Source organism: Calliphora vicina, chromosome 1 (assembly GCF_958450345.1).
Source record: "Calliphora vicina chromosome 1, idCalVici1.1, whole genome shotgun sequence".
NCBI lineage: Eukaryota > Metazoa > Arthropoda > Insecta > Diptera > Calliphoridae > Calliphora > Calliphora vicina.
The window spans coordinates 113623048-113648749 of NC_088780.1; the positions used below are offsets into that span (position 1 = coordinate 113623048).

Below are 25702 nucleotides of genomic sequence, written 5' to 3' on the forward strand. Positions count from 1 at the left end.
AACATTGTGAACTAAAAATTCCATTTCGAATTTATTTGACAGTACTTCAGAATATGTTGATATACAGAAAAAGTGATTTTAGCGAAGCCGGTGTTCGATACACCACATAGTTCAAAGTCCCTTCGTCCGGCCGAAGCCCTGCTGTACATAAAATATGAATATTGATTTGTTCCAATTGTTGCAAATGGGCTAAATCTTATAAGAACTGGAGCGATAATTTTTAATATACTGAACATTTAATTAATTAAAATTTTGTCTTAAATATTTCGAAATCGTAACTTAACTGAATATCCTGAGCTCATATATTTAGCTCTAAATCGTACATAACATATGGAATATCAGACTAGATTACTCATATACCCCAAAAGTCATACCACCAATTGGTTTACGTTATTTTTTCAAAATAAGAGAACGTTATTACCTTCAACGAACGCAATAAGATATACTACAACTTTATCTTACCATTTATATACAACCGTTTAAAACCAATTACTACTTTTTATAGCAACCAAGTGCCTGCCAACTTCACTTGTAAAAAAATTTTTGATGGCGACAGCAATTTTTCGTCAATCATTTTTATTCTACAAATAGTTTTGCATTTTTTTGTAAATTTCATTTAATTTTTTTAAGATTACTTTTTGTTGCAACCTAAACATAGAAGAAAGTATTAAATACGAGTAAATTTGAAGCAATTAACAACGAGAAAACCATAAAACGTATGCAGTGAACCGAAATTAAAACATCAAAAAAGAAAAAACTTGCAATTTTTTCTTCTTCCTATCAGTTTAAACTTGTGTCATATATTCGATTGTGTGTGAAAAATAAAACGAAGTGAACGATAAATAAAATAGAAAAAAAAGAAATAAATTCCGTAACACAGTAAAAAACAGTTTCAAAATAGGTGAAAAAATGGTAGACAAATTTATAAATATGTGGAAAGTGCGTGAACTGGCTGACAAAGTGTAAGTGAATAAAACTAGCGTAGCAATAAGAACCTATTTTTTTAACATTTTGTTTTCGAGGAGTTTGGGATGGGAGTTTCCCACTACTTACTCATTCATTTGCGGAACGTTTTGGCTAATAAATCAAATTAACTAATATGTGTCATAAATTTGGTCAAGGTAATGAACGACAATTGCAGACAACAGCGACAAGAACTTAAACTATAGTTACACACAAACTAAATAATACAAGTCTCGCGAGACAAGTATGGAATTGAAAAGAAATAAAAAAACAAAGCTATTTTTTAGTATTTTGTCTTGGTCTTTTTTTTATTTATACATATGTATATGTATACATACTTCTATTTTATTTTGCTTTTTATCTTTTCATGTTATTTTAAGTTTAGTTCACTTGCACGGATTGTCTCTAGTTGTTGTTGTCAATTTGTTGCTTTAGCCTTGCACTGCATCTAGTTGTAGTATCCAAACATCAACACACAAAAAACTAAAACTAATAGACAACCCATCAAGCAGAGATGAGAAAATAGTTAATTACTGGTTTTTATTTTCCCACCTTGTTTATTTTAGATTTGTATGTCTGTATGTATTTCTATTGGATTTTTACTTTTCTCTAATGTTTAACGCGTGCAAATATCCAATCACTTGTTCTGTCCAATAGACAGACACAGCAGCAAGTGTTTGCACACATGTAGGTACATGGAGTAGCTTTCTAACCACCTGTTTCTTACATTATGCCATTTAAGGAATTTTACCATAATTTTTCATACATAATGGCTATTTAATAGAAAATTTCTTAACAATTGCCAATAAATAGTATGTATCAACGTCAAATTACGAACATTTATTATGTGTCTTCTTTTGTTTAATTACGCTAAATGTTTACTTCTATGAAAAAAAAACTTGTTAGCTAAAAAAAAATTTATTCTGAAAAATTAGTATAAATTAAAAATGCTACAAAAATATGAAATCATCTTAAACATTTATATTTTTAGCTACATAAATTATGTATTAGTATTTTATAGCTGAAAATAAAATTAGTTCTTGCTTTCACAAAAGTGTTAAAGCAGTGTTTAACCTTGAAATAATGGCTAAGTGTTATTGCTCCCTCTCTTTCTCAGTTTATACCTATTTACATGCATTTAAAAAAATATTTTATTTTAGCTTGTAATACCAAAATTAAGCGGTTCATTTTCATAACAGATATTACCAAAGATGTTGGTCCAATAACCATTTCTATTTACTTATTTTATCCAATTTGAATTTTGCATTTATATGACATTTAATTTAGGCTTTTAGAAAATATCAAATTAGATTCGATGATTAGTATCACAAATTATTCCCGTATGGTTATTTTGACGTTCTACAACAATGATTGTTCATTGTAGGTTTCCAAAAAAAACCGAAGAATTTCAAAACCGCGGTTTCGGTTTTAAAAAATTTAAAACCGATCGGTTTTCTGATAATTTATTAAATATCAAGTGTTATAGAAACAAAATCATTTGATAGTACCTATAGGAAAAGCTAACAAATTTAAAATTCAAGAAGATAAAGAAAAATTGGTACATTTTCTTTTAATTGTACTTTTTAATATATTAAATTAGTTAGCTTATGTACATTAAAGTTGGCTAATATGCTTCCCAGTAAAGAAATAATCAAGAATAGGCTCAATGGTATTATGGTACCAAAAATTGAGAACTAAACCAAACTAAGGAGTACTTTTTCGTTCTTCAAAATGGTACTTTTTGAATTTTCTATAATATTGAACCTATAATCTAGAAATTTTTTTGATTTCAAACTTGACGGGGGTTCTGTTGTGGAAATTTGGTACCTTATCTTCTAATTCTACTTTTTATTATATTAAATTATTTTCTTTTTTGTAATATTTTATAATAATAAATCTAAAAATTAGACCCACATGATTCTGAATGAGTTAGAATTCGCAAAAGGTCACTTTAGTGGTACATTTCTTTTGCATTTTCAATAATAATAGTCCCAGAAATATGAAATTAGGCATTCATGATGCTGAGTGGGAATACAAAATGTGGGTCTTTATGGTACTTTTTTAATTCTAAGAATACGTTTCAAATGAGCTGGAATCCACATTAAAATGAACCAGTAAACATGAAACTAGAGACATGTTATCCTGAATTATTATTAATTCACAAAGGGAGACTTAATATTAATAGTACTATTTCTTTCTTCTAATTGGGGTGGCGAAGCACACCAGGTTAGACAGTACACCATACTTTTATTAAATAAATAAACAGAATTTAAATTGTCAGAAAATACTTGGATGAATATTTGGATGAAAAAGTTTGTTTTTCATTACTAAATTTTTAATTTTTCTACTGAAAATAGATTAAAATTAAAAACCGAAGAATAATTGTCGGTTTCGGTTTTAGGCCTTGAAAAACCGCGATTAAAACCGAACACGAAACTCTAGTTCATTGGATGTGCTTTTGCAGAGCGAGACAAAAAAATAAATATTTCAATAGTTTTTGATTGATTTCTATTGACATAATCGATTAACCGTTAATCGGTTAACCGATTACTTTTGGATGGTTAACTGTTCGAATAATTTAAAATTACCGATTTTCGAATAACAAATAAACCGATTAACATGTTTAGAGAGTATAGAAACTGACATATTTAATTTACATGTTCATATTTGTTTGTATTTACATTACATAGACGAAATTTTTTTGGAAAAGAGTTTTTTATCAGAATTTAACGAAACTATTAAAAGTATTCAATATCTAAAACAATCCAAAAAGGGCTCCAATGGTATAACTAAAAAAAGAACAGAGATATTGGATATTCTTTATCATGATTTCGATTTCTCCAACAATACATAAGCGAGAGAGTTTTTTCTATATCAAGTCAAGTTTTATTAAATCTAAATAAAAAAAATAGTTTACAAGGAAAACATTTAAATTATATTGTTTTTTTTTAAAGATTATTTCAGAAGATTTCAATAAAAACCTAAAAAACTCACATCGGTATACATAAAGGATCGCAAATACCATATTTGCTATTATTTTTTGGTTGAATTGTTATGTTTTGTTTGTTTTTTATGTATTTGTACACAAAATTCGTTGTTGTATTTTCAATTTAAAAATAAAATAGAAATTATTCGGTTAATCGAATAATTTTAAATTAACCGAATACATCTAAACCCCGATTAATTATTTGCTCGATTAACCGATTAAACCAGAAACCCGATTAATTGAATAACCTACATATTACTGAAACCAGCTGATTCATATCTGTACAAAGATTGAAATAATCAGAATGGAGATAATTACAATTCTAAAATTAATTACTTTCTAAAATAATTGACTCAAATGAGAATTATTTGTATACCATACAACACCATAGTAGGAAGGGTATTATGCGTAGCAACTTCTTTAAAGTATACCGATCGACCCAGAATAACTTTCTGATTTTAAAAACAATCAATATGTCAAAATTACTATTGCACGGCTCTCTTTCTTACAAATACCATCCTAAAAACCACATTTAATTCTCTCTTTGCCTGCTTCTGAACACACACTTGCAAACTTTTAACTTGAAAGGATTGTTGGATCATTATAAATTATTAAAAATAACTAACTTCCCAACGAACTTGATTCCGAACCGAATGAAATCTTCAGCCACTTTCGTTTGAAATTGTATTCGGTAGAAGTTATAACTTGTTTAACTTTTCCATCAAAAAAAAAACTTTCAAAGTAGAATATGTACTTTATTTGCTCTTTATGAAGCACTTCTAAAATATTAACTCTTTATTTCTAGTATTGTTTGCTAGATAAGATTGAAGCTTAATTGAATTTATGTAAGTTATATTGTATGTATTTATGTATATAGAAAATCAAAAAACAAATATTACTAGCATTAATCTAAAAATTATTGTATATATGTCAAACACTATACAATACCATGGCGTGTCTTTTAAACAAGATAAATAAATCATTAAATGCCTTTGAAATTTAAAAAATAAAAAATTGTATAATAATATAATAATAATAAAATAACAATAAGAATAATGCAATAATAACAATAAAAAAGTAAAGTGTAAATAAGAAACTAAAACTTTGAAATGAAAGTATTGTAAAAATATAATTATCTACATATATATTGTATAACAAAACTTTTATCAGTTGATGAAAAGAAAATGTTAAAAAATTGATAAATATTTGTTTCTTGTTCTATTCATTTATATTTAACAAGTTATTTTTAAACAAATACAAGCGCGCTTGATTTGATTTACTATTAAAAACTGATCAAAACTTTTATCATAAAGTAAATTATAATTCTTGCATTTATAATAATGTCAAAAAAGTACTTAAATATTTATAAACAAGTACTCGTACAATCACCAGCACACTCTAATTAATGTTTTAAAAATGAAAAATGTCCGAAATGATTGTTTTTAAAATTCAGTTACGGAAATAAACTGTATTTTATTTCCGTCACGCTAGCATGATTAAAGCGGGAAGTAGGGGGAGTTGGTTGTTTTTTAAAACCGCTTGTTTTTTATTGGTTTTGTTTACGTTTCAAGTTTGTTGAATTTAATTTGCCTTTTCTTTCGTTCTTCTTTCGTTATTTATTACGATATTAATTGGGATGAGCTTTTTCAATTGCTGGCTGGCTACAAACTCAACTATTGGGAATGTATAATTTGTTAAATACTCGTCAAACTTAATAAACTACTAAATAGTAACAACAAAGATACATACAAACATAAACTACATAATAACTATACGAGGGCAGATCAGTAAGTCCGTGACTTTCTGAAGTTTCCGCCTCTTATCTGTCAACAGGCATCTGTCGGTTGACTCCTGTCAAAATTTGTATAAGCTGCGTCATTTAGTTTGTGTTTGACAGCCATTGCTAGCAGACAACCGCGTGACTTGAGGAGAAAATGGTACAAAGTGAATTTCGTCTGCTCATTAAGCATTCTTTTTTGCGGAAAAAAGCCACCACTCAATCCTAGGCTAAGCATGATAAATACTATGGCAACTCTGCACCATCAATTTCAAGGGTGAAAAAGTGGTTTACTAAATTTCGTTGAATGGCAGAGATTGTGGAACCCATAGGCATGGTTCAGTGGTTTCAATGTTGAATGATCACTTGGGTATTGAAAAACTTTCCGCAAGATGGGTGCTGTTTTCATTGCAAAAATCCATGAATTAGGCTACGAATTGCCCCGAGTGACTAGTTCTTGTTTCTAAAGAAATAACTTTGACGATGAAATCATCTCATAAACAAATACATATTGGCGTCGACAAATCTTATTTGTAGGAAGGGGTAAAAAAATCGTAGAAATTTTGGACAAAGTGTATAGAGTCCAAAGGAGACTGACTATGTTTAAAAATAAAATGATTTTTTATCCAAAAACCAATGTTTCATTCAAAAAGTAACCCTCGTATATTGTATATTATTTGTATTATATCTTATTGTTAATGTTGTTGTAGTTGTTGTGGTTTTGTTGTTGTTATTGTTTGTTTAAAGTGTGAGAAACATCAATTTAATGGTATTGCACAGTGAAATTTATATATTTACATAGTATACAAACAAAGATACATACACATCTGCTCAAAATAATAGATACACCTAATTGAAAAAAATTTAAATGGCGGTAACATTGAAAATTTCCTCGCAAGCGTTAAGAATACATCATATTATTAAAATTTCTATCTGGCAATGTCATGTCAGTCAAAAATCTGGCAACTATTTGCTTTCATGTTGATTTTTAAAAACGAATTTATTTGAATTACAAAAAATTATTTGCTCATAAAAATGTATCTATTTTCATCAGTAATTTGTAATTTGTTTATATACAATTTTTTTTTTGTGCAATTTTTTGTTCCTATTTACGTGAAACAGTAAGTATAATTTAAATTTTAGCAACAATTTTATAAAAAATAGGACTCTTTTGAAGAAAATGGGACGAAATCATCATTGTACCGAAGATGAGAAAAAAATTGTTCAAACGATGAGAAATCAAGGAAAATCATTACGGGAAATAGCAAAGAGAATAGGAAGATCTTTACATTTTGTCCAAAATGCTTTATCTAAAAAACAAAAAAGAGAAACTCGCGGTAGACCAAAGAAAACCAGTCCAGAAACAGATAGGCGGATCGTCCTTATGGTTAAAAAAGACCCTTTCATATCATCGAAAGCTATTTCTGCGGAGCTATGTAACGAAATCAGTCCACAAACAGTTCGTCGTCGTCTTTTACAAGCTAAATTGCCGGGAAGAATTGCCAGAAAAGTGCCACTAATGCGCCAAAAAAATATCAAGACAAGATTAGAATTTGCTAAAGAGCACTTACAATGGTCCGGGTGTGAAGGCGAAAAAAAATGGAGAAATATTTTATGGAGCGACGAAACAAAAATAAATTTGTTTGGAAACGACTGCCAAAGAAATGTACGCCGACCAAAAGGAAAAGAATTCCACGTTAAATTTACAAAAAAGACGGTAAAACATGGCGGGGGAAACATAATGGTTTGGGGTTGCTTTTCATGGAATGGTGTTGGTCCGATATTCCGAATAGAAGATACCATGAATGCTAGTGGGTATAGAGACATATTGGAAAACGTAATGCTTCCATATGCATCGGAAAATATGCCATTAATATGGACATTCCAGCAGGACAACGACCCAAAACATAGTTCAAGATTAGTTAAAAACTGGTTCTTGGAGAATAACGTACCTGTTTTAAGCTGGCCCAGCCAATCCCCTGATTTAAACCCAATAGAAAACTTGTGGAGTGAATTAAAGATAAGGCTTTCGAAGGATGTTTTCAAAAATAAAGACGATTTATGGGAGAAAACGCAAAAAATATGGTACGAGATTCCATTGGAGAAGTGTCAGAACTTGATATCCAGTATGCCCAGAAGAGTGGAGAAAGTTTTACAAAACAAAGGTGGATATACTGGATACTAGCTTTACTTTAATAATAAACTAATTTTTTTAAGATAAAATTTATTAGCTTTTGTTTAATAAGAATTTTTAAAAATGTATCTATTATTATGAGCACCAAATTTTTCGAAATTTAAGAAATTTAATTTACTTTATAATATTTATTATTAATTATGAAATATTTTGTTTTTGTTTTTTACTTTCCTTTTAACTATAAATAAAAATCGACTGAATTTTTTTTTATAATTTTACAATATACCATTATTTTTTTTCGTTTTTAAAAAATAAATTTTGGTGTATCTATTATTTTGAGCAGATGTGTATGTACTTAAGTTCATATTTACAATCGTGTAGGAAGTCATTTGGTAAATAGTATAAGTTAGCGATATAAACACGTATATTCAAAACGAAAAATTTTTTTTTTGGTATAAAATGAAAGTAAGTCAATAGGTTTTGTAAGAAATTCAGTTATCATCGATGTGTATTTTAGTTAGATATTGTTCTTATTTTAAATAAAATAATATGGGACAAAGAAAAACTTTCTATTTTGTCGTTTTTCTCTTATTTTTTAATTCTTATAAAAAAAATTCTTTCATTTAACTTTTTTACCCATCACCATGATTGATAAGTGTATATACAGTGAGTGTCACTCAAAATCGTACAACATATTTTTTTTTAATATTATGAAATTATACAGGCAATAATAGATGATTATATAAAAAATTAAAAGTCATTTTATTAATTGGAATAAAAAATATGTATTTCAACAAAAAATATGTATTTCAACAAAAAATATAACAAAACCTCAATTCCTTAAAAAAATTAAATTAAATTAAAAATTATCACAAAATTCATACTTCACTTAAATTCGTACACTTATATTAAATTTTAATTAAAACTTTAAAAATTAAAAAAAAATGTTAATATTAAATAATCCTAATACTTTGTAGGGTATCCTTTGCTATTGTTTAGTGCCTGCACGATTTTAAGTGAAGAGTTGATATTCTGGGCACTGACAGTGTTACCCAATTTTTTTATTTGTAGATAAGGGCAATTAAAATTATACCATATTTTCTGATATGTAATAGCACACACAATATAAAAATAGCATTTTAAAATATTTCCAAAACATCAACTTTCTAAAACTAATGAATAAAATTTTACTACGATGGTGTACGATTTTAAGTGACATTCACTGTATATATATCCAGAAATTGCTACCCCAAAATTTATATATTACTAGTTGATCGCCCCGGCTTCGCCCGGTAGCATTTACTACTCTTAATTCTTCAAGTTTCTCCAACTCACGCACACCAGGCTGTTCTTATTTATTTGCAAATAAAATATCTAAATTTGAACTGCATACTTTAGGCAGCTTTTTTATTACAGTTGACTGGACTCACAAAAAAAATGAATTTCCGAGTTTTACCCGGAATTTTTGAATTTTTTTCTTTACAAACCATCTCCTGAAAATTTCGAATCGAATAAAAAAAATCAGCCAAATCGCTCCAGCCGTTCTCACGTGATGACATTACATACATGGACCATTTCATTTTTAATTATATAGATGATCCACTACATCATATTGCATATGCTATCATCTACTATCTAAAATAAGCAAATTATCTATAACCAAAATTCAAAATAACTTATTATCAATTAATGATTTTCTAAAAAAAAATAACTTATACCTTTTAAGTTTAAGTTTATTTTATTTCTTTTAATATATTAATAATGTTTACATTTGTCTTATATATACATTAGAGTTAATTTAAAAAATTTTATTTGCGGGTATCATAATTTTTCTGAAGGTTTTTGCGTAAATAAAAATAATGGCGTCCTAATTATATCATGTTTGTTAGAACTATTGCAAAAAAATGCTATTTTTATAAAATCGCATCGGCACCATGCGATTTGTTCTCATATAACGATTGAACAAAAAATGAAGACGTTATTGCAGGTCTACAAAAATAAGTACACTGTTCTAAATTAAAATATTGAATGATTAACATCGCGAAGTTTTTAAAAAAAAAACTGCTCAAGGACTCATATACCTCCCATATATCCTGAAAGGTAAAAGTGAAATATTTTAATGATAGTAATTAAACATATTTTTTTTTTATTAATTGGAGCAATTAGTCTTGTAGAGCAGTTGCACAATGTATATAAACACCACACCAAATTTGGTTAAATGCTATACTTTGACACAAAAGTTTTAGCAAAATTAATTTTTCTCAATATGTACATATAATACATAATGACTCAAAAGTAATATTAATATTGATTCATAAATAATCAAAATTGACTTAGATAGAAATCGGTCAACCCTAATATACAATGTTTGATTGTGAAGATTAGTGAATATATTTTTTAATTTTTTAATATGTCACTAGGATCGCCCGGTGACCGAAATTCGACCACTATTAAATCGCTTTTTATCACTTTTAAGGAAAACATTTTGAAAAAAAAGAGAAAAAAACATTTTAAACCATATCTATTTCATTAATATTGGTGGACAATAACATACATACTTAAAAATGTACCACAAAAAAACGTGTGGCCTATTTATATATAAGCTTATATCTAGCTTTCGTTTCATTTAACTGTTCAATACGGCGCGATTAGTCAATAATTCAATATATGAAGAGGTCCATGACAAAAGGCAATAATTCCACCTTTTAAGTTTATAGTTTTTTTTACTGAATCCAATTCTACACATTAAAATCTATGTAAATATTGTTAAAAACCATACCAAATGTCAATGTATGTAATCGTAATTCAATACAGAATATAATGGTTCATACCAAAATTATACATTTGCAGTATATCCTACTCACTTAAATTAAATTTATTAATTTAAAAAATCAATAAAAAATATTTAAAGTGAAATTATTCCATTTCCGAACATTATTAATCAAATCAGATATCGCTATATGAAATTTAAAACGAATTTTCTGTATTCAACAAAATTCTAATTATTCAATCAGCTATATTTGCTGTAAAATTATACAGCAGGAAATTTCTGGTCCATGTAAACTTGCAACTGGGCTCATATAAAAAATCTTAAATTTCGTATTCTTTTTTGTTGAATGTCAGCTGTACAAAGTAAGCAAATTCTGTCAAAAGCTTCAATTTCAGTAATATTGCAAATTTTATGATATTGTCGTATTAGAGATTCAGAGTATGCGAACAGTCAAGAATTTCCAGGTCTGATGGTTCTAAAGAGTTAGAAAATCACTTATTCACAGTAAATACTAAACAAAACCTTGAATTTAATTTAATTTTTACTTTTGTACTAATAATAGTTGACTCGTCACTAAATCTATTACTTAAATTCAGCAACAAGTTATTTATAAAGGACTGAATTAACAGTCATTGCAATATCTAATCTCAAAGCCTATTAAAAAACAATTATATAAATTTCTTTCTTGCAGCACAAATGTGGTCATGAATTATACAGAAATCGAGGGCAAAGTAAGAGAGGCAACCAACGATGATCCTTGGGGTCCAACGGGGCCTTTAATGCAAGAATTGGCACATGCAACGTTTTCCTATGAAACATTTCCCGAAGTAATGTCAATGTTATGGAAACGTATGTTGACAGACAACAAAACCAATTGGCGTAGAACGTACAAGGTAATTACATATTTCTTAATTAATACTTTTCACCAAATATGTAACAACTTTTTAATTTAGAGTTTACTATTGCTAAATTATCTGGTACGTAATGGTTCTGAACGAGTGGTCACTTCATCAAGGGAGCATATTTACGATTTGCGTTCATTGGAAAATTACACCTTTACAGATGAAGGTGGCAAAGATCAGGGCATTAATGTTAGACATAAGGTATTTGGTTTATGACTATCTATGTATGTATATATGTTTAAAAACAACTTTTTATTAAAGGTTAGAGAACTTATAGACTTTATACAAGATGACGACCGTTTACGCGAGGAACGTAAAAAAGCAAAAAAAAATAAAGATAAATACATTGGCATGAGCAGTGATGCCATGGGCATGCGCAGCGGCGGTGGCGGCTATAGTGGCGGCGGTGGTGGTGGTTACAATGATGGCGGCTGGAGAACTTCACGTAGTGATCATGGTGATAATTGGTGTAAGTTAAATGAATCGAATATAGAAATATTACAAAGAATTTTGTTTTTTTTTCTACTAACTTCAATTCTTTTACAGATTCCGATTCACGTTCCGCAGATCGCTATGAAGACGACGATGCTCAATATGAGGGAGAAAAAGAATTTTCCGATAGTGATTCACCGAGTCCTAGGTATAATAAACATTGTATTCATACAAAGGAATAACATTGGTAAATTTAATACATTTTATCAAAATTTCAGAAGAAACTATCGTTACAATGATCGTGCCAGTCCTGCTGATATTGCCACGGAGGTCAAACCAGCGGGCAATTTAAACATGAACATACGTCCTAAATCAGCATCTTCAACAACATCAGCCAGTATGTCAACGGGGGTTACAGTTACAAAGCAGCCAACCCAACACAAACCGCCGGTGGGTAGTAAAAAAATCGATATGGGTGCTGCTGCCAATTTTGGCAAAAAATCGGCAGCTACAGCATCGAATGCGGCCGGAATACACTCCCCCACCCATCGCGATTCACCCGGTGAGGGCAATACTGATTTAATAGGTTATTCCCCCATTAATAACAATAATTCCATGGGCATATCATCGTCACACGAAAGCAATAATACAAATACTACCACCACTAACACAAATAACAATAATGCACTCGATGATCTGTTTAAAACCTGTTCGCCTAAGAATGAAAAGACCCTTAATAGTGCTGCTATCATTAATGATGATTTGGATGACTTCAATCCAAGAGCAGTTGAGCAGCAGCAAAATGAATTCGGGGATTTTGCCTCGGCATTCGGTGGTGTGTCAGCTGAACCTCCTTCGGCTAGCCTAACAGCAATTACTTCCCCAGTAAACGATGATTTTGCTGATTTCTCTGCATTCCAAGGTAGTTCCAGTACTAGCAATAGTACAGCCTTAACATCTAGTATGGGTGGCTTGGATGGTAATCTGTTGACAACAGCCACACCGGCCAATGATGCATTTGATTTATTTAATTCATCTCCAGCTGCTGTTAATTCCACAAATGCAACAACAAACTTGGGTGCTACCACAGCTACAGATCTCCTGGCTGGTCTAGGGGATCTATCGATACATCAAAGTATGCCAATGGGTAAGTTCTATAATTTTTGCTTGACCAATCGTTTATTTTTTATAGTTTAAGCCAAATTTTGAGTTATTTATTAACATTAACAAGAATGCGATGCTTTTGTTTTTCTAAAGAAAAATGTAATATATATTGTTTAAGAAAAATACAAAAACATTTACAACTAAAATAAAATTGTCTAGGTTGTATTAGAAGACTTTTGAGTTCATTAATTAACAAAATTTTACACAAAACATCTAAATTAATATATTGTGTTTAGATGTGAAAGAAAAATAATACAATAGAGTGCATGTAAATTAAACATAAGAAACGTTTCCAATATGATAAGTAGTGCTTTGAAAGTAAAACAATAAAAAAAAAAATAAAACAATATACAGATAATACAAGTATTTACGTAGACTTTGTAAAACAAAACAAATGTTTTATAATAATTAAAGCAAAAAAAAAAAACAATAATTTAATGGAAACAAATGCCAATTGGAATCCTTCAATTTTTCACTTTCAGCCGATGATGATGGCAACGGTGATGACATATTCCCCGAAAACATAAGGCTTGAATTACAAAATGTCATACAACAATTGCGCACAATAAGCACTATACAATCCGGTCAGGAAGTCCTAAAAGTTAAGGAAATTTTACAACAACTGTGGATGAAGGATTGCCTACCAGGTTTTATTACAGCCGAAAAAATCTGTAATTTGGATAAGGACAAAGTGCCTTGGCATTCAATAGCTACTCATGAATATGCAGATCTATTGCAAGCTGTGCTCCAATTATTAACCACTGAATGGCCAGGGCAAGTGTTGGACATGCAGGAAATGTTTATTTTCAATATATTCAAAATCGATTACAATTTCGATTTTATTATGGAAACCTGGTCGTGTTTAATGAACAAATTACCCCAATCACCCCAAAGCATAATGACAATCTTCGAATTTCTCTTGGAGGATGACAATTTTTTATCGATAACATTTTTGCAAATATGCAAGGAAAAGTCGCGTTTATTGCAACAATTTAAAGCAACTCTAAACACTTTACCCGAACCAGAATTAGAACAGTTTAACATAAAAGTCAAGGAATTTATGCAGTTTCTAATATCTTTACCAAACCGCTTAGCTAATGCTGTATTGGGTAAAGTTACTGATTTCTTTAAGACCAACTATTATGCCAAAACTGTAATGCAACATATACTCAAAACCCTGTGGTTTTTGATACACTGTGATGACCAGGAACAAAAATATTTCGATTTGAAATTTCTCTCAGATATATTAAGCCGTTTAGTTGTAGACTTTTGCAGCAATACAGAACAAGATTCAGATCTTTTTAAATTTTTAGAAATTTTACAAGAATTATGTCACTACTCCACTCCCCGAAATCGTGTACAAGAAATATTTTATTTAATGGATGATAATAATACCTCTATTTACCGTCTGGCCCTATGTATGGTTAAAGGCTCTCTAGATGTTCATAAACTCTTGGGGAATTGTGTTAAAAACAATGAACTTTGGCAATTTTGCTTCCTGCACAAATTATCTATGCTAAGAATACCTGGTCAAGAACCAGCTTTAATTGCTTTAGTACGCTACATATCCTTAGTAGATGCTACCTTGTTAAAACAACTTTTTGAGAATCTGCTAAATATTTGGTCCAAACGTATATGTTTGCAGAAATTATCCCAAAACGAGCACTTAAATCTATCAAAACTTTTAATAATAACGGCAAAATATTATTATTTGGATGATAAAAATAATACCACAGAGAATGATGATTTTAAACGTTTATTACACCAGGGTCTGCGCCATCATTTGGAATGTTCAGATTCTCTGCAACGTCATATTGGCATGAAAACTGTAGAACTGATATTTAATTTTATTGCGGGACCAAATGCCCAAGAAATGGAACAATTGAAATTTGATTATAGCGGCATTTTAGAAACTCTCAAAGGAATCACACTAACACAAATTGATAAGTTGGCTAAAACCATAGAATTGACAAAGGATATGTCTAAAAATAGAGATCTCAAAGACTTAGAATCATTATTGGAAACTTTTATGAGCCAAAAACCCAGTGAAGATGTAATTACAAACTCTAATAAGAGCTTACTTCCGAAAAAGTTTATCAAGGACTTGGATAATTTTGAAATAACACCTCCTCCCTCAAAATCTCCCAAAATGGATTTAGATTCAGATGACGATGATGATTTAAAGCCCTACGATATGTCAAATGATACAGAACAAATTTTGGATAAAAGTCCCAAATTTCTACTAGACTTGTTGACTACACTCTCAACAAAATGTGAAAATTATGAATATTTTGAGGGAGCATTATCAACAGCTGAAAACCTAATACGCTCACAATTGCCCAAATCGGATTCACGTTTGGCGGTAGATTTAATGCAATTGTTTCTATCGCTGGATATGCAGTTTTATTTTGAAAACTTTGATGAAACCAAATTTAAATGTTGTGTTGCTATCTGTGCTACTTATCCCGCAGAATGTGCCGAATATATATGCCGGCAATTTCACACAGACAATTCTTGCTACAATGCCAATGTGCGCATTTTAATGTTACAGATTTTAGCGGCAGTCGTAAAGGAATTAACAGGAGCAGTAGAAATGGAGCCTTCCACAGAAGATTCTATTGCTGCCGTTAGCAGTCATACACACTTGCGTAAATTCCAGTTTGACAATGAACAACAAAAACGTTTAGCTATAGCCCAACAAACTATACGCTTAAGATTGCGTGATAAAACTAAAAGATATTTTACCAAAAGTAAAACATCCCACAGTTCCAAACCAAATCGCTTTCACCCAGTAGTGGGTACGTTTTTCTTTTCTCTCGTCCGAGGTGAGCGCACCAAACAAATGTTGTATGTTAAATATGATCGCATAGCTCATGATATTGATACAATGCTGCTGGTGAATTTCCTGCACACACTTTCCATTATCGTTATGGGAGCACAAAATTGTCCCATACTTCCAACCATGGCCAGAGAAATATTTGATTTGTGTGCGTTTGTGCGCTTTAGTTCAGAATCACGTGTACGTTTGTCATGCCTAGAACTTTTGGGCATAACCTTAGTAACTACGCCAGAGTATGTTTTGATTGAACAATTCAATGACCGTCTATTGGAGTTGAGATATTGGCTGGAAGATTTCATTAAATCACCTTTAGTCGGAGGCGAATCATCAGAGGAATGTCGTGATCTGGCTTCACAAATTTTAAACACCTGTTATAAAATAATGAATCCCGCAAATATGGAAGAGTAAAGTGCTTTTAAATTGTTACGAAAACTTTATAAATTGTAAACATTTTTATATTAAAAATATTTTTATCCAAAATATTTGAAATAAATTTTCAATTTGTGTATTTAAAAAAATTATTTTATAAGTGAATTTTTAATTTTAGGTGTTTTGTTGAAAGAAATATGTTTGTCGTAACTTTTGAAATGAAGAACTTATTCGGTATTTAATTTTATATATTCACTTTCCTATAGAATAATAATACAGGATAAAATAATCAAATTCTTAACAAAATAATCTGAAAACCAGACGGCGTCTCTATGTTAATGCTGAAACCACTTGGTATTGTAGCTTTGAAATATCATACACAACTTCTAGGCCTCTTGATTTGCCAAGAGGAACCAGTAGCAAAAGTTTTGAAATTTCTTCTTCAGGAAAGTCGATAGCTCAATAACAGAACTTAATTTGTTCTCAGATCGCTAACTGGCACAATCATTAGATTTATCCAAACCGTTTCACATGGTCGATCAGTCCATGCCGATACCAAAAGATGACATTGATAAATATACGATTATAGCGATATATACTACAATTGCTCTGTTCTCAATTTGCAAAAATGGATGAAGATCCATTTTGTGGTATGCAAACATACTAAATTAAATTTTTGGTTTGTTTTGAAAAAAATGCAAAATTTTTATCTCAGTCAGTATAACCATGTTATTAAATATATAATAGCGTCAAACTTGTTTTAATTATTGTTAAATTTCTTTTTCAAAAGATCGGTATGAAATTCTGTAACAGGGATAACATAATAAATTTGTTTAAGTTTTTACAAAGCTTTTTCACATGCTCCATAATGTGAATCATACTGATTTTAAATAGTTCATATTGTTAAGGACTGTTACCGAGAGAACATTTCTGGCTGTATTTTATTTAATTATAATTATAATATAAATATATTTATGCATTATAACATTAAGGAAGTCATATATAGAAAAACTTGAACACTATCATGTATGTATGTTTTGTTAACGAATCTTTGTAATAGTAAAGAAAAACCTATCATTATTATTGCTAAAGATTCGTTACTGATATCGTTCTCGAAACTTCGAGAATGAATATTTTTCCAATCGTTTGCGATAATCGTTTTCGAATATTTATAAGATTCTGGAATGCTCTGTTTTGTCATTATGTCTTCCTCGATGGTATACACCTATGTAAATTAAAATTTTTAAATTTATTTATTTATTTGCACTTTAATTGTTTTATGAAAAATATATACAACATTTATTTATTTTTGATTGATTGATTTATTAATTAATTTATTTTTGCTTATACCAAATACAAACAAAAAAGCATTTCTCAACATACCGGGAATAGTACCACCGCGGACCCATTAGGTAAACTTGAACATAATAAAAGCTTCGAACAAAAAACGCACGTAATTTTGATTTAAAACAAAGGAAAAACTCCATCAAGCACACTCTAAAATATCACAATGTAATTAGTTTTAGAAGAGTCTTTCCTTTCTTAAGAAAAAAAAAAACTGAACAAAAACTTCCTTTTTTGTAATGCTTCAGCACCTATAAAACAAAAACAAACAAACACTGCTGTTGTAAGCTTTTGTCCAATATTTTGCTATATTATTATATATTTTAGTAGAGCTTCTCAAACTGTATTTGCAAATTCACATCATTCTGCCTACATACTACTACTGTTATGCAAATGTCCAATTTTTATTTTTTTTTTAACATTTCTTTCTTTCTTCTGGAGTCTTTTCTCGAATATTTTTGATTTAAATTATGTGTATGATTTTCTTTCTATTATTTTTAGACAATATACTTCCACCAATTGCCACATCCGGCAATAATCTATTACAACCCGTAAGTGCTAATAATAATAGTTCACAACAATCATCATTGACCACCGCCGATGGAAACACATCAACTTATAACAACAATAGTGCGTCAACACAAGTCGGTGCTACCTGGGCTGATAACTTGAAAGCAGGCAATTTGAAGCTTGATCTAGATAATTTGCTATCGGGCAAGGCGAATAAAACGAATGCACCGGCACCCTCTATGAATGCGCTAAAAGTGCAAACTCCTAATGCAACACAACAAATCACAAATCCCCAACAAGTGCCACTGTCTATACAAACGCCTACGATGGGCAATTTTGCTGCATTTGGTGCCCAAACGACTACTCCGCGCATTTCTCCCGGTTTGGGTAGTGCTGCTTTAGTTGGTGGCGCACCCACATTTTTCAATACGACATCACCAAACATTCCATCACAACCACAACAGCAACAATCACAATTTGCTAATTTTAATCAAATGAGTAACATGATGCAACCACAAAAGGGATTTGTTAGCAATACTAACAATAATAATAACAATAATTTGCAATCCTTTGATTTATTTCAATGATATCTAATGGCTTAAATTTGTTTCTTTTTTTTAATTAATAATTTTTTATTTTTTTGTATTAATTTAAATTAAAAATGCAAAAATTATTATAATTATTATTGTTTTTCCATGTATTTTTTATAATATAATCTTACTTTAAAATTCCTCTTATTTTTTGCAATCTTTATGATGTTCCCAACCAACACTTTATTTAGCAAATATATAATTTACAATAACAAACAAACAAAATATATACATACATATTGTGAATGAATTATTATGAATTATATTAGTATTAATATACAAAAGAAAATGATTTTTTAAACAAGAATTCGATTTATTTTAATTATACATACTTCCAATTAAGGCAAGGAATTAACTATTTTTGGTTAATAGTAATTGCTGTGTAAAATTATGAAATGATGATTGATATTCTGTAAGAAACCAATAAATCTAAAATATGTAGCTTCCGATCAAAATCCTCTAAATTTGGACTCATGCTATATAAAAAGTCACCTTCATTTACACTGCTCTCCTTCAAGTTATTTAAGAAACAGTTGCAAAAGATCCAGTTAAATATCAGATTTACTTTCCAAAATTTTGCTTTTGGAAACCACCTAAATAGATTAACCTATTTCTAGAACGTATGCAAATAGCCATTGTTCGTTCTTGTTTGGCGTTGGGATCAATGTGTCCTTCAGAACTGGTCTAAAAAAGCGTTGCGGGGCTAACACTGACGGAAGAACTAGTTCTAGTTTAAAAAGAAGATGAGAAATATTTATTGTTTCTATAGGTAATTTATTGAATAAGTCTTATCAGACTTATATTTACCAAATATATTTCTGAATTCATTCAGGCGATTTCCTCCTCCTGCTGGTTCAAAGAATGAATTATTAAGATTTCGATCTGTTAATAATATAGTAATAGGACCTGCTAATACTGGTAACGATAATAAAAGTAATAAAGCTGTAATTACTACTGATCAAACAGTCAATGGTATTCGATCAAAAGTAATTCCTGTTGAACATAAAAGATAATTTCATTGAAAAGATTTCGGAAAAAGATTTGTTTCACAAAAATTGCCAATGAACGCAATACTGTTTTATTTCCTGTTTCAGTCCTGTTCCACGTAATTTCAAATCACTAATCGTTTTTAAATCACACGTGTAATTTGTGCCTGTTCTGTAAATCACACATTTAAGAATTTTTCGGTGTGATTTTAAAATCCAAAATCACAAGAAAACATTGTTCAAAAAAAATATTGTTGCCATTTAAGCTTTAATATTTTTAAATTTACACAAAAATCTATTAAATTTTGGACTGTTATCAATAAACATAAAAATTTAAATAAATGTATTAATTAATTATATTTGTTACTCTGGCAAGCTGCTTTGTATTGTCCAACAACAAAATCAGAAATAGAAAATCACAAAAATTAACTAACTTTTTACAACAGAAGACACCTCTTTAAAAATTTTAATTTGTATGGTTTTTTTAATAAAATAATTTTACTACATAATTCTGTTAAAGAGCACGTCGAATTATTCATTTAAGCAATTTATTACAAATTTCGCAGCAAAGTGTTTACAAAAATAAGCAAGAGATTTGAAATCGACATCCATTTAGCTGAACGTTTCAAAATCACAAAATTATGTGCACAGAAAGAACACCATTTTTGTGGTTCAAATCACTTCTATAAAATGTGATTTGAAGAACATACCTGATTTCCAGTATATTTGTACAATTCCTTGATAAATTTGTTATTTAATTTTTATTACTTATTTGTGTATTTATGGGAAAAAAAGCATTTGAATTCCTTTTTGAATAATTTAAATTTTTTGCACATTTTTTTATTTCCAAAAAAAAAAAGTTTTTTAATCGGTTCCAAAAAGTTATTCCGCAACTAATATGTGTTCTATTCAACTAATCCAGCGCAAATGTATTACTAGTGCCAAAGAACTGGTTCCTTGCTACCCTGTAGAAGTGACTTTAATCATAATAGCGTTCCACAGAAATTTTCCATAAGTAATTGCGACATCACTAGTTCCAAGGTTGTCATTAAAGAGTCTGAAGTGGTTCTGATTACACTTGTTCTAGAACTAGTTATTTTAAAACAAGTTTAAAAAATTATTATTGGGAAATGTTGTTTCACGCTGAAAGTGTTTTGTATTTTTTTAACAAAAATTATCTTCAAGGTTTTGCTTCATAAATATAGTGAGATATTTCATTTGGTCAATTTTCCAGACTTCATCGAAAAGTAACGTTATACCTTCGGCACTGCAGATCTGTTACAACAACTATGCGATTACTATATGCATATTTTTTTTTATTTTGAGTACATTTATCTCATTTTCATTAGTGTTCTGTAAATCGAAACCACCTGGTTTTACTATCGATGTTCATTCCCACGACAGCCGGTTCTACGCATCGGAATGACCCGAGTTCACTCGGCCAAGGGCTGTCAACTCAGCAACAACTGCTGCTACAACTACTACACCAACAACAACTATCGATGTACAAAATCGTGTGATTTGTATGCCTCCGGAAAGTTTATCGACTCCTCTATTTATAAGGATACAGAATGAAAAATGAGGAAAAATTAAAAATACAAACGAAATTATATAATTACAAAGACTGAGTCCAAAAAACTTATACACACTATTCCAGCCAAAACCTATTCCTGGTCCATTAAATTAATATTATTTTAATCACTTTAGCTTTTAAAACATGTCAGATATTATCTTTTCAAAAGTATTAATTTTCAACTGTTATTTCGGTCAAAATGGACACCGAAAAAATGTACGTGAACAAATATTTAAACTTTTCAAAAAATAACAAGCCATTAAAAAGTATAAGGAAGACTTGAACATTGAAAGGAAAGCTGTAGCAGGAAGAAAAAAGACCTAACAGACCTATTGGTGAGGCAAAAAAAATCGAACAACTCTTTCCAAGAGCACCGAACACTTTTATCAGAAAAGCAAAGTTAAATGCTCTGATTCTTTTGTGCGCAGAGCCAAAGCTAATGCTGGGTTGAAGTCGTATAATGTTCAGAAAATTTTAGATCGCAATGCGTTAAAAAAATTAGAAGCAAAAGAACGAGCTAAAAAAATAGAGGTATAACTTTATAAAAAAAAAAATAGAGGTGTTGTGTGATGGATGATGAAACTTATGTACTGGGAGACTTTTCACAACTTCCCAGTCAAAATGTTTATTTGGCTGATGGACGAGGCAATCTTCAAGAACAATTCCGGACATAAAAACAAATAAAATTCCACATGAAGTTTCTTGTCTGGCAAGCCATTTGCATTTGTGGCAAAAGATGCCAATCATTTGTGACATCAGGCACAATAAACACAAATATACATATCGCACTCGTTCAACAATACTGTATTAACTCAAAATTTTAAAATGTTCAGTAGAGGGCAAAAACCATAGAATAAACACATAGAACGGAAGGAGAGAGTAATATATATTGAAAAATACAGTTTGTGATTACATTTTAAGAGAATTTGAAAATCCAAATACATCATATTAAGCAAATCCCATTTGAAAATATATTTACATTGTTTTTCATTAAATTTTTTGCAATTATTGCAAAATAAATCTATTTTTGAATTAATACCATTTTTCTGAAACTTCTCGATATTTTTTTTATTATTTTATCAACAAAACAGTATCAAGTCAAAATACAACCAAATTTAAATAAAACAATTTGATTATTTTTAACTTGAATAAAGGCTCAATTCATTTTTTATTAAAATATACGATGTATTTCTATTTAAATTTTTGTATTAACTCAAAATAATACCTTTTTGTTGATACAAGGTAGTTACTAGGGTATTCAATAATTCGGGTTTCTGGTTTAATCGGTTAATCGAGCAAATAATTAATCGAGGTTTAGATTTATTCGGTTAATAATCGGTTAATTTAAAATTATCCGATTAACCGAAGAATTTATATTTTCATTTCAAATTGAAAATACAACAACGAATTTTGTATACAAAAACATAAAAAATGGCAAATAAGGTATTTGAGATCATTTTTGTAAACATATCGCCTATTTGCTGCAACAACATCATTACCCAAATTCGTGTTTATTGAACTGAGTAATACAAAATATGCGCTGTTCTATAATCTTTCATATAGTTTTATCAGTTTTCAAAAAAATAAATTATTTTTTGTGTGAGGGTGTTTTTTTGTTGTAAACATTGTAAAAATTCATGTTTTCTCGTATATTTGATAAGTAAAAATTTGGGTTAAATACAGGTTACCCCCAGTAACACGAAGTCTGGTTATGTTTTAACTAATAGTTATACTGACAGTTTTCATATAAAAATAATTTTAACCGGCAGTATAACTATTAGTTAAGGCATAACCAGACTTCGTGTTAATGGGGGTTAGAAAGATATTAAAATCTCCTATTTAAATTTCTGAAATCGCATGACTTGTTGAAAATTTATTTAAGAAATAGTAAAATGTCATAAAATATTCAAAGATGTTTTTCTCGAAACGACTTTTTTTGAATTATGACGTTGTTGCAGCAAATGAGCGATGTGTGAGTTTTTTATAGTTTTAGTGAGATCTTCTGAAATAATCTTTTATAAAAAGAATATAATTTAAACGATTTTTTTCTTTAGATTTAATAAAACTTTTCTTGGAAAAAACTCTCTGATTGTATATTTTGGAGAAATCAAGAATATTCCTTTTTGGATTGTTTTAGATATTAATTTAATAGTTTCGTTCAGTTATGATAAAAGACTCATTTTAAAAAAAAGTTTCGTCTATACATGTAAATACAAACAAAGTTTCAAATACATGTAAATTAAATATGTCAGTTGTTATACATACTCACTAAACATAACATGTTTATTGGATGTTCAAAAAATATCTAATTTTAATTTGAAATTTGTATTTGAATTCAAATGGAGAAATAAATACAAAAAAATTTAAAGTGCAAAAAAAGGAATTTCGGTTGATCGGTTAATCGACACAAATTAATCGGTTTATTTGTTATTTGAAAATCGGTAATTTCAAATTATTCGAACAGTTAACCGTCCAAAATTAATCGGTTAACCGATTAACGGTTAATCGATTGAGGAAGAGTAATCGGAATACGTTGAAATTTTTACAATAGATAGATATTGATGTTGTTAGTTGATTTCTTGCAAAAAGTGAATTTTTACAAATTTTGAGTTAATACAGTATTGTTGAACGAGTGCGATATGTATATTACGGAGTGTCTACATAAACGGGTTTACCTTTGATACAAGTATAAGTTTTATTGGCTCACTCTTAATGGTGAAGAGTAGACAAATATTAAATAATTTTTATTATAACCCCTATTTTACAACATTAATTCTTCAAATATTGTTATTTTTATTGGATTGTTAGTTTTTTCTAAAAAATCTAGTTATTTTTAATTTTTTACGATTTCAAAAATATTTTGCCGATTTGAAGAATTTTTAGCTCAATTTTGACGATTATCTGACAGCAGTAGTGGTGAGTACGAAATATCCGTAAAAACTAGTAAAAAGCATATATGGACGACACAGCAAATACATACATATGTATACGATAATCAGGTAAGTGATGAAAAACGATTTAGATGGAAAATCGATTTGAAAACGACTAAAGGTCTGATGTGTTTGTTTGAATCGTTTTGTCATATTAGTTTCAAATTTGGATTTGTTTAAAACGGAATTTATTGAATTAAATTTTCACATTAATTAAGGTAAACAAAGTTGGAGAGTTGCTTATTTTGTTGTTTTTTTGTTATAAAAAAGATACGGAATTAAACAAAAATTGAATATGAAATCAATCGAAATTCATCACACCTAAATCGTTTTTGAAATTGATTTCAATTTTGAAAACGATCGTTTTTCATCACATGCCTGAATGTATTTGAATAAGATGAAAGTGTTTTTTTTTCCAAATAATATGTAATTTGAAGAAATTTCGATCATACATATTAAATTTATTATTTTAATTTTTATAATTAATCATTGCTAAATTATGTATTCATTTTATTTATTTGAACTTTTCTAAATATGAATTTTTAAATCAATTAACAATATACATAAAATTTGAATTTATCATAAATTATTCTTAAAAATCATTAAACATAAGATTTAAAATCGAGTCATAGACAAAATAAAATGAAAACGAAAAATCAGACATAATTTAAGGCATATATAATTTAATGGGCAAAAAAATACAACTAAGGGATATTTAAAATAAGAAGAAAAAAATTATTTTGTTTAATAATGTAACATACATAAATATTTTAGTAAAAATAACTAGTAATCCCTTTATTTATGTGAGAAAAAAGTATTACCATTTAAGAATTTAACATAAAAATAATATTAAATACAAAAAAAAAGAAATTTAAAACAATATTATTATGTAGTCATTTGTAATTAATTAGTAATTTAATATAATAATTGTAGTTATGTATGTGTATAAATCAAGGTTGTAAATGTGTTTTAAAAATTATTTATCATGAGCAGTTTTCTTCAAAAAATTTAATTACAACAAAACTGGAAATAAAATGGTAATCAATAATTATTTACATATATTTAATAATACAAAAATATAAATCAACCTATTATGAATATTATACTAAAAATAAATCAATAAGAACATTCGTTTAAGGATTTTCCTTTAAAAACAGTTTTATATCAAATGAGTATTTCATTTATTTATTTAAACCTTTATACAAGATTATAAGCCCATATTTTTTCCCATTGCATTTGAATAGGAAAAATGAGAAAAGGGAAAAAAACCCCGGGAATTTTTATTTATAATTGGGCTGTGTGTATTCGATTAAGGTTAAACTTTAATTTTGAAGACAATTGGTAGAACTTTCAGACGACATAACAAATGTTATAAATAAAGGTGAATTCTAGATATTATAACGTCTCGAATATGCCAAAAACGTGATTTCTTC

The 25702-nt window shown here is 29.1% G+C and overlaps 2 protein-coding genes across 2 annotated transcripts; both read left to right on the top strand.

Annotated features, from left to right (window-relative positions):
- The first annotated feature begins 528 nt into the window (after window positions 1–528).
- Window positions 529–19087, top strand: lqfR (clathrin interactor lqfR). Its single transcript, XM_065515570.1, has 7 exons — window positions 529–962; window positions 11322–11523; window positions 11584–11733; window positions 11794–12001; window positions 12079–12172; window positions 12243–13111; window positions 18182–19087. The coding sequence occupies exons 1-7, from the start codon at window positions 910–912 to the stop codon at window positions 18775–18777; spliced, it is 2172 nt and encodes a 723-aa protein (XP_065371642.1). The 5' UTR covers window positions 529–909; the 3' UTR covers window positions 18778–19087.
- Window positions 13528–16485, top strand: LOC135963634 (telomere length regulation protein TEL2 homolog). Its single transcript, XM_065515569.1, has one exon. It carries the CDS (start codon window positions 13757–13759, stop codon window positions 16373–16375), a length of 2619 nt encoding a protein of 872 aa, XP_065371641.1. The 5' UTR covers window positions 13528–13756; the 3' UTR covers window positions 16376–16485.
- Window positions 19088–25702: the final 6615 nt, after the last annotated feature.